Source organism: Coturnix japonica, chromosome 2, assembly GCF_054131305.1.
Source record: "Coturnix japonica strain WE chromosome 2, WE-NBRP24, whole genome shotgun sequence".
NCBI lineage: Eukaryota > Metazoa > Chordata > Aves > Galliformes > Phasianidae > Coturnix > Coturnix japonica.
Window position 1 is genome coordinate 42,774,586 of NC_140664.1, and position 16,793 is coordinate 42,791,378.

General features: G+C 43.6%; 1 protein-coding gene across 20 annotated transcripts in view; it reads right to left on the reverse strand.

The window, feature by feature from the left end:
• Window positions 1-531: 531 nt before the first annotated feature.
• Window positions 532-16,793, reverse strand: part of GREB1L (GREB1 like retinoic acid receptor coactivator) — a 108,581-nt gene continuing 92,319 nt past the window's right edge. For 19 of the 20 annotated variants that reach the window (XM_032442689.2, XM_032442687.2, XM_032442685.2 and 16 more), the window contains 14 exons: window positions 15,489-15,604; window positions 14,861-15,105; window positions 13,280-13,842; window positions 12,695-12,797; window positions 9,368-9,523; window positions 9,008-9,147; window positions 7,227-7,388; window positions 6,699-6,903; window positions 5,879-6,044; window positions 5,308-5,535; window positions 4,737-4,878; window positions 4,200-4,400; window positions 3,695-3,833; window positions 532-3,360 (listed from right to left, as the gene is read on the reverse strand). In XM_032442689.2, the coding sequence (XP_032298580.2) occupies window positions 3,197-3,360; window positions 3,695-3,833; window positions 4,200-4,400; window positions 4,737-4,878; window positions 5,308-5,535; window positions 5,879-6,044; window positions 6,699-6,903; window positions 7,227-7,388; window positions 9,008-9,147; window positions 9,368-9,523; window positions 12,695-12,797; window positions 13,280-13,842; window positions 14,861-15,105; window positions 15,489-15,604 (2,730 nt within the window). In that variant the 3' untranslated portion in view covers window positions 532-3,196. Of the gene's footprint in view, window positions 3,361-3,694; window positions 3,834-4,199; window positions 4,401-4,736; window positions 4,879-5,307; window positions 5,536-5,878; window positions 6,045-6,698; window positions 6,904-7,226; window positions 7,389-8,722; window positions 8,876-9,007; window positions 9,148-9,367; window positions 9,524-12,694; window positions 12,798-13,279; window positions 13,843-14,860; window positions 15,106-15,488; window positions 15,605-16,793 lie in introns of those variants that run through there. The other variant, XM_085539611.1, reaches the window with a different exon arrangement.

Sequence of the window (16,793 nt, forward strand, 5' to 3'; positions counted from 1 at the left end):
AACCATAGCACCGTGGGTTTGACAGGGGCTATGAAAAACAATCCCTGTGCTCTTGGGGTCAGAATTGCCCCTTTGGCAATCAGGGCAGTGGCAGTGGGTGCTGCTGGTCAGTTCCCAGGAGCTCTGGCTCAGCACCATCCTGCTATGAGGCTCAGGGGCTGATGAGAGGTGATAATGTCATCCTTGACCGATGGCTTAAAGCCCACCTGGAGGGCAGGAAGGAACTGCAATTCATACTTCTGGTTTGCTTTGATTTGTGAATCTTCTTAACCTTTGTCTAGGGCTGAAGCAAAGAACTAATGTTGCCTCTAGAATGTCCTTCGCTCAGGGTGCTGAAATCCAAAGTAGCTGTGAGCTGCACAGAGTGCCAGGCCACAGAGGATGCGACCAGCAGGCATGCAAGGGCAGCGTGAGCTGTGCTGCGATGGATGGGCTTCATCACACAGCGGGGGGAGGCGCACAGACAGGTGAGTGCTGCTGGTGGGCCTGGAGAGCAGCCACTGCCAACGTCACAACAGAAGCAGTCTTAAATGGTATCTTAATAGACTCAAATTTAATGAAAGCACATTATAAACGTACCATCGCCACAACTTGAGACAGTTTTGGTTCATCAACAATAACATGAGGTAGACTGACTAGTGAAGCTAAATTCACCAAGGTTGTTTGTTTTTTTTTTGGTTAAGAAAACTTTACACAAGGAAAGCGACGTTTGAACCCTCTTCCAAAAGTCACAGAAAGCAATTACATAAGTTAAGCAAAAAAGCATCTGAATATGATTCTTTAAATCTTAGTTTACATTCAAATTTAACCTGTGAATAGGCAATAACATCTACAAGTAAAATATCACGCTGACCGCTGTAATACATTCATAGGCGTGGCCATGAGGGCGAGGCTTAAACTCAAGGTGGAATAGCGCTAATCCAGATGTCAACCAAGGGGCTCCTTTCCAGGAAGGCGCTGGACAGGCCAACGTGTAATAGGGCCCATTTGTGTCCTATTGCCCTGCAGTTCCAGACCTCCTCCTGTCTGTGCAGGTGGGAGCCGAGGTAACCTAGCTGCCAGGTTCGCTATTTCTTGGTACAGGAAGGCCACCATGCTGACATTCTGCTGCTGACCTCAACCTCCGCGACAACTTTGCACTGTTTCACCAAAGGGCTGCATCCTCACAGCAGTCTCAGCATCTGGGATTTTAAAACTTCTTAGTGCAAACATGGAGTACGTGAGCAGAAAGGATCTGATTGCTGAACACCCAGCAGCCGAGCCTTTAATATCGCGCTGAGAGCCGGAGCTGCCCTTCAGCCCCTCTGGGCAAACCAGAACTCCAGGGCCACAATCAGGGACAAAGCAAAAGCTTCAGCACCCACCTTTGTGTCCCTGCAAGAGTTCAAATATAAGGCAGGCTGGGCTGCAGGAAAATCCAAAACCCATCTGCAGAAGGGCAGTGTTCAGTTGGAGTTTGCTAAATCTGCTGCATCAGAGTTAAGCTACACAAACACGGGCAACTCATTTTCCTTTTGCCTCAGCCTAAGACATGATGGGCTTTCTTTTCATCTGTAAACATCTCGTGAGATAAAACAGTTGCTCAGTTACCACAGGGTGTGGAAAATAAGAATGCAGCTTTGGCAGCTCCTCCAGTGAGTGGCAGCTATGTATCAATGGCCTGATTCCATTATTTTTCAGAGATTTAATTAACATAACTGGGCTTCTCTTAAAAACGCTGCATTTTTTATTCTAATAAAGGCATCACAGCGTGCTGGGAGATTTTCTCTCTTAATAACACATGGGAACATCAGCTGGGTCACCAATGCTAAGGGCAGGAGTGAGACCGTGTCCCTGGAGGATTTAACCCTGACAACCACATTCCACTGCTCTGGATTCCACTCAGACAACATACAGATTCCTGACTCTTGTCCAGCAGCAGAGCACAGTGTGACCATCATTACAGCCAGGAGATCAATGAAGAACAAAGGTCTGATGGCCTCAGGGGGTGCATCCAATGGGCACTGCATCTGGGCAGAAGCCCCCCTGAGCAGCTTCAGCTCCCTGGGACTTCTCCCCTTCAGATGCTGTAAGAGCTCCTTCATTTGAACTCATTTTTTTTCTCCCCATTCCAGCTCAGGCACTGTTGCCCTTCCAGCACCTCTGTCTGATACATTCTGATTTACATAGAGGTGGGAAGTGATGGAGCTCAGCTCTGCAGCCAACTGCAGCTGACTGAGAAGGATCTAAGCAGTGCTTGCCCTCCTAACCCCAGGCACCGTACAGTCATTAAGGTTGGAAAAGACCACTGAGACCATTTAAGTAAGTCTTAGTGAGCATCTGTCACCATCCGCACAGCAGGACACACAGAGGAAGATGGGCCACAGCTTTTCAAAACTTGGAGAAGTGGGGAACCTGAAGGTCTCCTGCAGGCAGGTTGTGCTGGGCTCCAACTGAAGGGAGCCTCTACAGGAGCAGCCTCCTCACCACGTGAGCCGGCAGCTTTATCCCTGGAGGTGAGGAACTCCACAGTGGGATGTAGTAGCATCACGAGCAGGACCCGAGAGCACTGCCCTGTGCCTGCCATGCAGCTGCTGCTTTGTTCAGGTCCGAGTAGTAAACTTTGAACACCTGTGGAAATTTTGCCAAAGACAGTTTCAGTACAAACACAATTACAAACTTTAAACTAACACTGCACAGAGAACGAGACTATTCCTTTTAATACAAATATCTACCATACATTGTAGTTTCAAACCCCTGAGTATTACTGTACCGCAGTACAGTCTGTAGAGAGACAGTGGGCTCTCCTCCACGTATCTTCAATAAACCCCATATGCTGCATTGAGCTTCTGTAACACCTTCAAGTGAGTGGCTGCTGAAGGCGGCTTCTTCCTGAACTAACTCAGCTGGAAACAGGGAGAATTCCCCATCAGCCACATTCTGTCCTCTTCCCAGACCCTGCAGCACAGTGGCAGCATGATCAGGGTCGACGGTTGGGACTGACGTGACAATAACTGGAATCCATGATCCTCAAAATTGGAACTGTTGTGATCATTTGAGAGCTGGGAATAAAGCCTGCTTTCCAAGGCTGGGGAATCCCTTTCGAGTAGTCTTGATAAATATTGGTTGCACTTTGCTCCACAGTGATTGTACTTTTTAAAACAAACAAACAAAAGTGTTCTCTTTTCTTTTTCCACAATGGATGTCTCCTCAAAGCTTATATATGGCGCCCGGTAAGAAAATAGAGTGGTTTGTCGTCACTGCTGTTAGCAGTTTGGAACTCATCCCGAAGGCGAAACTGCCACTCGTCCTCCAGCTCCAGGCGGACGATGGTCTGTCGCAGCGAGCTCCGGTCCTGGCATATGACGCACAGTGTGGCACCTTGGGGTGAAAATAAAGGAGAGCCTTAAGGAACTGTAACAACTCTTCGCTTCATTCCCTGCCTGACAGGATTGTAAGTACGAGGTGCTGCTGTCAGCCACAGCACGGAGAGCATTAACCTCCATCCACGATCCTTAAATCGTTAGTGAAGTAATTCTGCCACCCTCAGCATGGGATGCTGATGTGCTCAGATGCCACCACAAACTCACCCATGTTAGCCCATGGCAATTGGCTACGTGTCACTATAAAGACATCTGTTTATCGCTCTGCTTTCCCATTTCCCCTGTGCTGCTCATCCCGGCAAAGCAGAGCGTGCAGCAGGGCAAGGTTTTACCTTTCAGAAACCGGAACCGCTTGAGGAAGTCAGCACCGACAAAGGAGTCGCAGAGGTACAGCAGGAGCCCACTGAAGAACACCCCTTCGCAGTTGACGTTGACGGAGTGCGGCCGTGAGCTGACATAGCAAATGGCCACCTGCACAAAAGGGAAAGCACACACTTGTGTTAAACATGGCCTTGTGAAGGCCTGGAGTGGAAGGGAACACAAAGCGGTGCTGACTGGTGGGTGAGCTGCTGCCAGCAGCCATACAGACCAACAACATCAGTGATGAGCTGACTTCACTGGAAAATAGATCCACAGAATCACAAGGTTGGAAAGGACCTACAAGATCATCCAGTCCAACCATCCTACTATCACCATTGCTGCCACAAGCCGCTAACCTATATCTCATAGCTCCTCATCCAGACACCTCTCCAACACTGCCAGCGACAGCGACTCCACCACCTCCCTGGGTAAATAACTCACTGGACAAACCAGACGATCCCTGCAAATATTTTGTACCTCAAGACCGATGTTCAGATAGCAGTCAATGGCCAGTACTGGGTTCTTGAAGTTATGAATGGCTTTAGGGAAGAGTTTGTATGTTGCATGCTGAAGGAACTTCTCCAGGAGGAACTGAGATGGGGCTGCCAACAGCGTGTGCTCACTGTCTGGGGCACAGACGTACTGAAGAGGCATGATCGGTGCCGGGCTGTCAGAAACCTGCAACAAAAGCAAGAGGAGCCCCTTTAAGCCCCCCTAAGTACATCTTCCCTACAGAGGTTCATCCAGCAGGGGAGGGGATCACCACAGCAGGAGGTGCAGAGCTAGACCACACTCTTTCCAATCCCAGTCTATCTTCCAGTTGTTTAGAAGGGTTTTTAATCATTTATCCTTAGCAATATACTTCTTGCAACTCTACCACAGAGTAGGCTTTTAGAACTTCAAATTTCAAATAAATACTAAATAAACATAACAGCCTAGAAAATTCATTCTTTTTCAGGTAAATGGGTCTGGATTTCACCTTTTACATATGACTGAGCATGGATACACACTCACCACAATTTTTGGCTTAACAACAAAGTCCTTCTGTCCTCCAACCTGAATATGTTTCTTCATGACGCTGAAGTTGTTGAATCGACAGATGAGCAGGCCACTACTGTTTGTCCTCAGATTGAAATCTATATCTTCACAGAAATACCTGGGAATAAAACACAAGGTGATTGAGTCAGCTGCTGTAAGTCAGCAATACACACACCCGCTGCTAACACCCGCATCCAGTGAACTCTGGAGACAGTGTGATATGTCTCTTTTATAATTTCTTTACATGGCTCCTAAGATACTTTTCTTCAATGTGTTCTTTTTTTCTCCTGAAGCCTCCCCCTTCTATCCCTGCATTTTCAGCCCTCTGTAGCTCTCTCTTGCCTCACAGCTTCTTTTCCCATTCTTTCGGCTGCTGCTAAGTGTGCTTTAATGCCTTATTCATCCTGATGCAGCGTACATGACTGTTTTATTTCTATGATTACGTACCTCAGACAGGATCCTCCCGTTGATCTCAGAGACATTTAGAAACACGGTGACGAGCTTCTTGCCCTGTCAAAATATTTCACCACCAACACACACCACCCACCTGTTCAGATCATATTGCACATTCTGGGTCAGGTCTATGTTGAGCAGAATAAAGTCATGCACATGACACCGGGAGAACGGAGCCTTTGTCTTCTTGGCGTTCAGCTTACTGTTCCACTTCTGAACACCCAATATTGCATAATGAACAATTTTGGGGGTGGCTTCAATGTGCTGGAGAACATTCTTCAAAGAGACGTTCTTACTGGTGCCCCCAGGCTCCAGAGACTGGCTGCAAAATGGAAGGAAGCGCACACAACACACAGATGTGGCTTACTTTGTCTATGGAACAGACACTATATGTACGTGCTTGAGTGTGCACATACCTATATGCATGGGCACAGTTAATGGAATACCTGTAGATACAGGTGCAAGAAATTCCATTATCAAGACATGCTATTCTATTTAAACATATAGATAAATAAACAAACACAGGCTTTTCAAACAACAGCCAAACAATCCCATCTATTCAGCTATCATAAGAATAGGGGCCCTTCAGCACAATCAGGTCTAATGCAGCAATTTAGAAAGGGAAAAGGAATCACCCTATGCACCATTTCTGGAAGGAGACTTACCTGGACTGCTCATGGACACTGTGCATGTTCCACAGCACACAGGAATCATCCATGACCACAATGAAAGGCCACACGCACTGACGCTTGACTCCCAGTTCCTCCAAGCGGTTTCTCTCCAGCTCCAGATTGTGGTATGAAAGCTCCTTGATAAGAAACCTGGCAGCACCTGAAGGAATATCGTAAAGAAGACACATAGAGATCTCAGATTGTATCACTCTCTCTTGTAGAAGAAAGGCTATGAAAGATCTGCAAACCCTTTATGAACTCAGAGTTCATCACATCTTAGTTTAAGAAGAAATCAAAATGTCTGTTTTTCAGTGTGACTGCAAACTAACAGGCAGATACAAAGAAAAGTGGATCGTTTAAGAGATCACAGTAAATGATTTGGTCGGCATTAAAAGAGTAACATAAACCAAAAAGTGACTGAGATCCAAAAATCAAAGCTACTTAAAACTTTATGCAGGCAAAACTCAGGAACTCCGTGAAAATGAAGTCCAAAGTTTAAACCCACAATGTTCAGCTGCTGTTAATATTCAGCCTCAGCTTAACCAATAAAGAAAATTTGGGTAAAATACATAGAATGAATGTCCATACATCAGGGCCAAGTAAAACGAATGAATGCAGTCTATAAAACACCATATTTTTAACCGAGAAACTGTTCACAAATAGGCAAACTACATCTCTGGCAGCATTTCTTACAAACCACCATATCTTCACTCAGATTGCTGCTATCACAGCACTGGAAAGTTTCTCAAACAACGTGACCCATACTGCTCAATGTGGATGCTGACATTTGCACAGCACTGATGGTGTTTCTTACCAACGCCAGCATTGTTGAACATGCCTGGCAGGACGAGCATGATGTGGTTGGGCCAGTACTTGCGGTACAGTGGCATTTCGTACTCCTTGACTACGAGGAGGTGAAGGTGACTGATGCCTTCCATGGCATGGTAGAGGTTCAAGAGGCCATGCTCATGACGTCCACTTGATGGAGTGAAGATAGGACTCTTGACTGCATTCAAATTCTGCTAGAACAGGAGATATTTAGCCAACATTTTGTAAAAAGCAAGTTATTCCTCATAGGTATTTTTACTTATTGTACTAATCTTGAAGATTATTCATCATTGCAACACATCTGGGATGGATACCCAGAATACAAATAGGAAAGAATCTCTTAAAAAAGCCCAGTTCAAAGGAGGGTAAGGCAAGATCTATGCAAAGGACTAAAACAAAACAGCAACAACAACAAAAAGATAAACCTGTCAACCATCATTAGTTTGCAGATGCTTGTCAAGCTGACTGCACTCAGCGCATGTAGACCACAAACTGATGGGAGCCATGCACGCACCTTGTCAGAAACGAGAGGGAGACGCATGCTTTCCAAATGCTTCCCTTGCTTGCTAAAGACAAAATGGCTTTCTTTGGACTTTGGGATTATAAAATGCAGTTGGACCTCTTCTCCTAGCATTGAAGATGAAAACGTGAACGCGTGCAGAGTGGAGTCAGATACCTGTATTTAAAAACAAACAAACAAAAAGCAGAAGAATTTGAAAGCAGGTAATGGACAAGGAACATATATATGGATGTGTCTCTGGGCAGCCTGGTCTGCTTGTTGGCAACCCTGCACATAGTAGGGGGTTTGAAACTACATGATCATTGTGGTCCTTTTCAACCCAGGCCATTCTACGCTGTGATTCTAAGATTCTATAATACGTATATAACACAAGTATAGATATATACACACATACACACAGTAGGAAGCAAGTTTTCCCCAAAGATTCAAAGACCACTGCATCACATAGGTGACTCTCCACAGCAGAATGCCCAGCCATTCAGAGGCAGCAGCAGCATGGCCACGTGAGCATGACATTTTTCCAGTGACAATCCCCTTCTAAGCAAGTAGTAACCAAGGCAGACCCCTCAATCAACAAAGCCATTAAATATACGGGGCGAGCCTGAGTCTGCACAGCGCTTCACTGAACCATGCAAATGCATACAAAGTGCCGACATATCTGGTAAGACTTCCTCCTAGAGAGGAGGTGTCATATCTCAAGGTCAGATCCTTTGCTCCTGGCAGTCACCCCTCTATAATGTTTTCTAAAGAGCTGATGTAATTAGCCCAAGTAAAGACAAAGCATGAAAAGGGTTTAATTTAGATTCTGTTAAAGTGTTTAAAAATCTCTCTCCCTTCATAATGCTTGCAATCCAATGACTCTCCTTCAGATATGTAATTTCTCTGAGTTCTCTCATAATTCTACATACATAACTTGTAGTTACAATAACAAGTATATACTTCCATTTATTACTAGTCATTATGCTTGACCAGACTCACAAAGATGTGTAAAGGGAACAACAGCTGTCCTTTAGGAGGATTTGCTTGTGTCAACGTAGGTAATGGAGCATGAGGTTTAAAAGAGATTTGCTGGTGCAGCTCTGTAATAACTGACATTGTACATTTCCAGGTCAGTGTGTCTATGCTGTGTTAGGTTAATAGCAAGCTGCTGGCAAAGATTAGTGAGCAAGAAAAGAATGAATTGAGGTAAGAAACCTCAAAGTAAACTATTGGTGGTGGTTAATAAGTAATTCTGAGCTACTAAACAGGAAAAATCTTACCTGCCAGCCTCCTGGTGAGCAAAAATCTTCATTTTGGAGAATCAAAAGGATTATGAGACAATTAAAAATGATCCTTTTTGTCCAGTGACTTGTAAAGCCACTGCCGAGAAGCAGGTATGGTTACCAACAAAGGGAGGAAGAAATAGGCCAGCCAGTCTCCTACCAGAGGTTGGCTGGCATTAGGTAAGACAAGCATCCCTTTCAATGTTACAGTCTTCTCCCATGAGACACTAAGAACCCTCTGGGTAGGCCGAATAATGCTCTGGCTTGAGATAACTAGTCACAATATTCACCCTTTGTCAGAGGCAGCTGGGGAAGAGAACTGCTCATGTGGAACACAGCAGACACAGTTGATGCTCCAGGGTCTGTAGCTCAATATCTCCCCTGAGAATGGAAGAAATTAAACAATTCCATCTCAGGGAAGGTGAAAGCATGAGTCTCGAGACCAGAGTGGTATGCCTGCAGAGACCATAGAAAAACCAAGGATGCAGTTTACCCCAGGGCCTTGGCACCAACCTGTGCAGCAGGATTAATGTCCATGTACTGATGGCACTGCTCACAGTGATGGAACGTATTGTAAGCTGCATATTTTGTCAACATCATGGACACGGTCTCTCTTTTCTTAGCTTCCTCTGATTTCGTTTCTTTGATTGTTTCTTTACACAAATGAAAGAAGAAAAAGAAATTTTATGAGCATTCAAATCCAGACACTGTGATCCTTGTAGCAACTGTAAAGAACAAGTTGTTTTGTTTTGCTCGGTATCATTTAGAAGAATAAAGGCTTCTCTTCAGTTCACAAATCCAATTAAGATAATAAACAGTTTTGTTTTGTTTTTTAATAGGAAAGTATTCTGAGAAAATTCTTTTTTTACTCACCTTGTTTCACTCTCGACAGTTGTTCCGTGTACACTGGACTTATATTTCTGTACTTAGGGTCATGTACATTCAGGTCAAAAGACATTTTACTGAAGATCTCAATATCTGGCCAGTGGTCATTGCTAGACTGAGCAATTTCACTGCTTTCTGTATGATCTGCAACAACACGTTTTAGGTAAGCAGTATCAGATACCCACTAAATGGTGCTTGTCTGATGTTCGCTGATTTACAACTGCACAGGAGCTCATACAAGTGCGCACACACACACACACACCCCAGACATCTCTAAGCATCATCAATGTTACCAAAATTGAAATTATGGTCAACATAAAGTCACTTCAAAGAAACAGCAGTTCCTTGGAAAATGCGAGTAGGTGAAGCAGCCTCACGGGTAACTTTCTGCTCTGCTCTTTGTCAAGTTGCTGAGGCATAATTCATTCTGGTTTATACATAAACTGCTCAGATGAACTGTCTTTGCAGAAGATACAGACAGAGCCTCCAGCCCCTCTATGGCTTCCCTTTCAGTACATGGAAAGAAGAGCAATGGGTAAACAAGGAGCAAAAGCATCCAAAGGCAAAAGGATGAAAGCAAGGAGAAACCGAGTGTATAAATGTATAAACTAGCAGCTGAGTAGATGATAAGGGCAGTAAAAGACACGCTTCTATTAGAGAGCAGGGTGTGAGAGCAAGGATCAACTAGAACTTTTCTGCTTCATCCAGTAGAGGTGTGTCCAAGGTAGACAATCAAGTGTGAGAAACAACATCAGAAAGCACCGACCAAAGATGACAAGCTGACACTTGAAATGAAGCTTGAGCAGGAACTGATCCAGTTTAAAAATCAGAGAGAAGAATACATAAAAGTAGGCAAATGAGGTGACTGATTTCAGGAAGGTAAACTCAGATGAAACAAAAGCAGTGTCTCCAAACAAGCTCACCCTACCCAGACAGGTAGGAAGCTGCTGGTCAAACACTGTTAACCTCTGAAGCCCATGAGTCTGTTCACACAGACAAATCCCAAGGGAGCTCACCCACCGGGCTGAGAACACCAGGCACTCTTCTACAAATGAGAATTGGATTTCCTGGAGTCACTTCTGCCAAACAATCAGTAACCAGCAAACCAAGCAATGAGAGATCACCAAGAGGAAGGGCCTTCAGAGGCAAAAAGGACGCTAAGAACGTATAAAGTCCAAGAGAAATGGAAAAAGCTCATCAGCAAATAAAGCTTTGCCTAAAATGACAACAAGTGCAAGATAAAAAAAGCTTTGCCAAGTATCACACTGAGGCAGACTTCGGCAAAGCACATGGAAACAAACAGCAATTTTCTTGGCTCAACCACCTCAGCTATGTAGGCAAATATGTGTGCTTTGTTTTGCTTTAAATTTTGATCCACACCTACATGAATGAGGAAGAATAAACTTCATGCCACTTTTCTTAAAGAAAAGGTTATGAAATCTGGTATAAACCTGACTGCAGTGCAAGCACAATGTATATAATGTCACCATTTCAGAGGTGATCTATGAAACTCTGGGTCCATTACTGTGACATTGGTATAAAGATGGAGTAAACGGAAAATGCAATAAAATGCAGTCACATTCTTTGGTTGACCAAGAAATGCTGCATGACTTTCATTACACAGATGTGACAGACCTATTTCTTTAAATAAAGGAAGTGCAACATATCTTATCTTTCTGGACTTAAGTATTTGATACTGTGCTATAAGACAAATCACATCAGTTAACGAAAACAGAGACAAGAAATGGTCTGTAAACTGAACAAGCTGATTAAACAGAAGATGGCAGCATGTAACATCATAAGCATTAATGCTGCTGGAGATTGCCAATGAAGTTAACAGAGATTAGCAGAGGGACACACTGTTTAATATTTTCACTAGCATCACTGCCTCAAAAAGAAACCAAGCCTTAGATTTGTGTCACCAGCAAACTTTAGAGCCGTTGTCAATACAGAGAAGGCACAGATGATCAACCAGAAAGAATTAAACGAGCTCAAAAACTAAAGAAATGGAAACTGGGTGACATTCAGCAGAAGAAATGGAAGTTGTTTGTGCAGTCAAGGTCTAATAACAAGCATTTCTGCTGTAGGCTGGGAGTCTGTCAGCTGGAAACCACTGAGTTGCAGAAGAACCCACGAGCACAAGCTAAACAGAGCTGACAGTGAAACAGGAAAATGGAAAAGACAAGTGCAATCATGGCTTCAACAATCATGGGGCTTTGAGTGGAGGCAGGGAAATACACAAGCTGTTGCATGTTGTTAACATTATGCATATTTTGCACAACATCACGCATATTTCTGGTCAGATGTGCTGGAAGGATAAATTCAAAATAGATGTACAGATGAACTACTAAATTGATGACAAGAACAGTGGGCTCGTCATTTGTGGGGATCCCGCAAGCTGGTTCAGACTACCTAGATGAAAGCTGAGAGGGAGTAAGATTTCTGCATGATATAAGCAAACATCAAAGAAGAGTAAAAGCATTTTGAAGCAATATCTTTTTCAATCTTCTCTAAAACGTTAATAATTGGGACACAGGAATATCTTTTACTGAGGAATAAATGAATCACAGAACTGCAGGGGCTGGAAAGGACCTCTAGAGATCCTCCAAGTCCAGCCCCCGAATATTTTCAACCACCAGAGCATGAAGGATCTAGAAAAGGATTCCATTAGAAACAAACCCACAACCACAAACCCCAAGTAAAACCCAAACTGCTCTTCTGACGCACTGTCACACATTCCTGGAAGGGGTGTGACACATTTGATGTGAACACAACAGACCAGACTGCCTGGTCTTACTCACTGACTTCATCCTAAGCTTATGGGGGTATTTTAGTTCAAATAATGAGAAAATAACAGTACTCAAAGTTCTGGGAATACATTTATTTTTAAGATTGGTTTCTAATTATTAATTAAGTAATATTAATGTTTCAGGCAGAAAAGCAGTGTTTTTCAATCTGTCTTTTCTGCTTAGTGGCAGCCACAGCTTAAAATCAGCTAGCAGAGATGCTGCAAATAGCAAGCAGATGTTTCCTGTATAGAGCTTTATATTCACTTTCACTTTAGTGCCAAATAAACATACCAGTCAAAAATACATTTAACGAGTTCTTAGTTAAGTCTGATGTAAAATTTACATTTTTATTAATCTATTTTTAAGCACACGCAGGTATCTACAAGTCTAGCTGCCCATTAGTAGACAGGACAAGTGGCAGGTGTTATTTATGAAGTGTTTTTGTAAATCTAAAATATTTGCCGCCACTTGTCAATACATAACAAGGTCACTAAATAATCCATATTAATGACTTCTAAATACTCACTGGTATTAATTTCCTCTTCATCGTACACATCTACTTCCAGCAACCTGATCAGCATGCGGAAGAGAATCCTTAGGAACTGCAGGTATGAGCCAGTCTTTCCCACCTGAACCAGAAAATCCAACTCAGATTAATACAAAAGAAGGATACAGTTTGGATAAATGCATGGGTTTTTTTGCCACTCCAGTTCTTCCTGAAAACTTAACACGACTTAATATTGCCCATTATGCTGAATGGCATTACAAAGTTGATCTGTGAGGAAAACCTGGCCTAGAGCCCACATCACTTCTGTATGAAGAGAGACAGGCAGTGATTGACCATTTCTCCACTGATATGGCAATTTAACATCTGGTGCCATTCACAAGTGTATCTTATCAGCTTAAAACACGAAACATAAAGAAACATTCTTTTAACCACTTTCAGTATGAACTTAACCTTAAAATTGGCTGATTTTTCACTTCTAAATACATAATTGGGTGCAACTTTGCACAAGCCTTTCAAGTACATCTCCACCCGCAGCTATAGCAGTCCTCGCCACCTGCCCACTCATCCTGCTAGTAGGGCAGGAGGAAAGAACTGTGCTCTTACTTGTGGTGGCCCTGTCAAAAGCAGCCTCCTGGGGTGAAAACTCCTTGAGCTGGATGCCTCCCCCTGATTGCTGAAGTCTGCATGGTGCTGCCGGGCTGTCGTCCACTGCCTGTAGTAGAGCGACTGCTCCTCGCTGCTCATGTCCTTGTGAAGCAGCGGCCTCAGAGAACTCAGCCAGGACACGTCAGCGTGAGGCAGCAGGGAAGAGGAGGAAGGCAAATTCCCACTTTTCTGTGAGCTGAGGAGGCAGTAAGCTGCTTTTGACAGAATGACGATGCGTGGCAGCGCAGCACGGAGCGCTTTGCTGTCTTTGGTTGAATGACCGGGCCACCGAAATGTCTGAGAGACTGACGACAGCGATGATAGTTTTGAAGTGGTGCTGCTTGCCATCTGGTTACCCAAGGAGTCACATTCCTGTTTCAGAGTCTCTCCGGCTGTGAACTCAGGGTAAGCCCCCTCATCTACTGAGCTGTGCGCGACCATTTGAAAGTTAAGTGACGGTGCTTGCTTCTGAGACCTGTCTGCAGCGCTTGAGGAGCTCACGCCGTTGTCAGCCAGGGAACCTGGTGAAACAAAAGGTGGGAAATGGACAGATATGACTGACATGAGGCAATGCAAATAAATCCTGAACTCATCTTGGGACAATCCTACCCTACAAATACTTCTGTTCCCTGAGTACAGCTGGGAGAGCTCACCATGGGCTGTAGATGAGTATTTCAACATTAAAAAAAACCACCATCTTCCCCTTTTGTTGGAGGGGCAACAGCCATTCTTTACAAGTTCAGAATCCAAAAACAATCCAATTCCAAATGTACAGTAATCACAGCATGTTAACTATCATTTTCCATCTGGGATTTAGAATTTGTTGTTATAATCTTCTGAAAGTATAAAATGCCACTGTATACATAGATCAATTTGACTCACTCTTCTATGGAGAAGAGAGCTTTTACTTCACGGCAATCTTAATGTGAGTTGGGCTGTGCTCCCTCCTCCATATCAGCCATCCTTATGTTAGCGCGTGGCAAAATCTGGTGCACAACTAAGCTGTCTTAATTCCTCAAATTCATACAGAAGCAAAGGGAAGGACCTAGAGGTGCCAGATGAACACAAGGAAGGAAAAACCTGGTGGGGGGTGATTTTCTACTGATGCCTGAAGAGGAAGGTCAAGACTGAGCCATTCTGCTGGTCTTGGCCAGGAGGCAAACACCCACCTTCACCCACAGCTACCCCAACAGTTACACAGCATTCTGCTATTCCTAACATTTTATCCTATCTATTACCATCCTCATTTTTCAGATCTTTTCTGGATCCAACAGATAAAACTATCACAACTGTTTAAACAAAACCGTAAGGACAATTAGGTATGGCAGCCCATTCTCCCAATGCACAATTTTCCCCTTTAGCTGCAGGCAGGAAAATTGCTCACTGTGGCAAGAATCTGCTACAAGCATTTCACTGCTCAGCCTGCAGCAGCATACTTCCAAACAGTCCACGTTTGTCAAAACATCTCAATATTCACACTCAAATTTCAAAGATGTATAAATGAAGACTTACTCTTCAGAGCAGCAGCAGTTAACTGACCTGAGGTTCCAGTGACAGCGCTGCTGTTACTCTGCGGCCTGTCCAAGTCTATCAACAGCTCATCAGCATCATTCTCGCTACCATTTGCCTTCTCATGCTCTTTCTCACTAAGGTCAAGAGCTACAATAGGCCCTCGAATCACCTCCTTCGAGACATAGCAGCAAGCCAGGCCCACTTCTTGCTCTAATGCAGTCCGAGTTAAGTAGCTTGAGTCAATCAGCCGAAGGTCACAGTACTTCAGTGACCTACAAAATCCAACCAAAGGAAAAAGGATGGTTTGTCTTCTGCAACTCTGGAGAATATTCTGTATCTTTAAACTGCTTATTAAACATTCATGAACAATTTCAGTAGCCATGAAATATCACACAGTTTTACAACATTCAGCACATATAGGTCATGCTCCTCACTACTTGGCACAAATGTTCACTGACCCACACAGTGCAAGAGCCTTACTTTTCACAAACCACACTTCCCAAAATTTTAAACTGTTCCCAAAGAAAACCTCCTAATATGCACTTCACTGTGAAAAATAAACAACCCCTTGGTACCAAACCACTTATCTTTCCCCAAAGAAATATCTGTCTAAACATTTTAGAAAACAACTGTATCGCAAGAGCAGTAACAGCACCTGGGGAAGGTTTCTCCCAGAGGATCCTTGCCAGTTAAAATAACAATGCAAGGTAGACCTTCCAGATCCTGATAGGTGCGAGGAATCCAGTCGTCCTGCTCATTTCCCCTCCAGGCCTGTGAACGGAGAATATTCAAGTCACATCTAAGTGATATCTTTTAAACTGTCACTCCTTTTTGTTTCCAGTTCCTGCTTTTTCTTTGTATGCAGGTTAGCACACTCTTGTTTCAGCAGAACTTGGTGAACATGGTTGAGCCCATTTGTGTTCTCTGTTATGGATGCAGTCTCCTAAAACACTGCTCTGTCTTGAACAACACTAACTTTCTTGTATCATTGCACAGTGCCCACAATTCCAGATGATACAGGCAGTATTTATTCAAGAGGCAAGAGCATACTACAGCAACTGTTAACAGGAAGCAAAGCTGAATGACTCAAGAGATTCTCACTTAGAAAGGCAAGTAGCCATTTTGCCTTTACAAACATCAGAATTATAAAGACGAAATGAGAAAATGCAGGTTTGTACCTAGCCATTCTTGTCAATACTTTGTGGGTACTGCATGATAAAACTGCCTCTTCAATCAGGGACCAGTCCAGGGGCAGGAGATCAGCAGAGACTAGCAGGGTCTTAACATATAACAGAGATTTCACACTCCCACATTGACTAGAGACATTAAGGGCTCTTCAGACCAAGAAAATAAGCCATACTGGTTCCAGAATCACCACATGTTTGAACTGCATCATATTAGTCCATTGGAAGAAGCTTTCTTGTCCATCTTTTTAATAACATACAAAGTGAGTTCAGAAGAAGACTAAAACCTAGCTGAGACACAGAGTCTACTTTGTTGAGTCACACAGATGGCAAACTCAACCACTCATCTTCCTATTAAAAATAAGCATAAATATAAAAATTACTCTTCAGCACGAATGGGCAAGACAAGACAAAGCTGTCTTGACAAAGCAACTAGACTTATGCAAACTGTATGAAAAACATGACCTGCCAAGAGAATCCTGCCCTGAATTCCCTCTCCATTCTTCTGTTCTAAATGCTTAACCTGTTCTTTCCTCACCTTTCCTCCACCCCAGAAAGATCATGTTTTATGAGTCATCTTCTCAGGCAGATGAAGGGGACTGAAAAGGAGGAATCGACAGCGGACCGGTGACTCAGCATGCCACCTTTAGAAAATTTCCATAACCCAAGAATATTCCCTTTCTTAGCTTATGAAGAATATGATTTGGAGTAGTATTTCCCTTTACTGTTATGGCTTTAATTCTCTTTTCTCAGTCCTGATTTCACTCCCCTGCTGA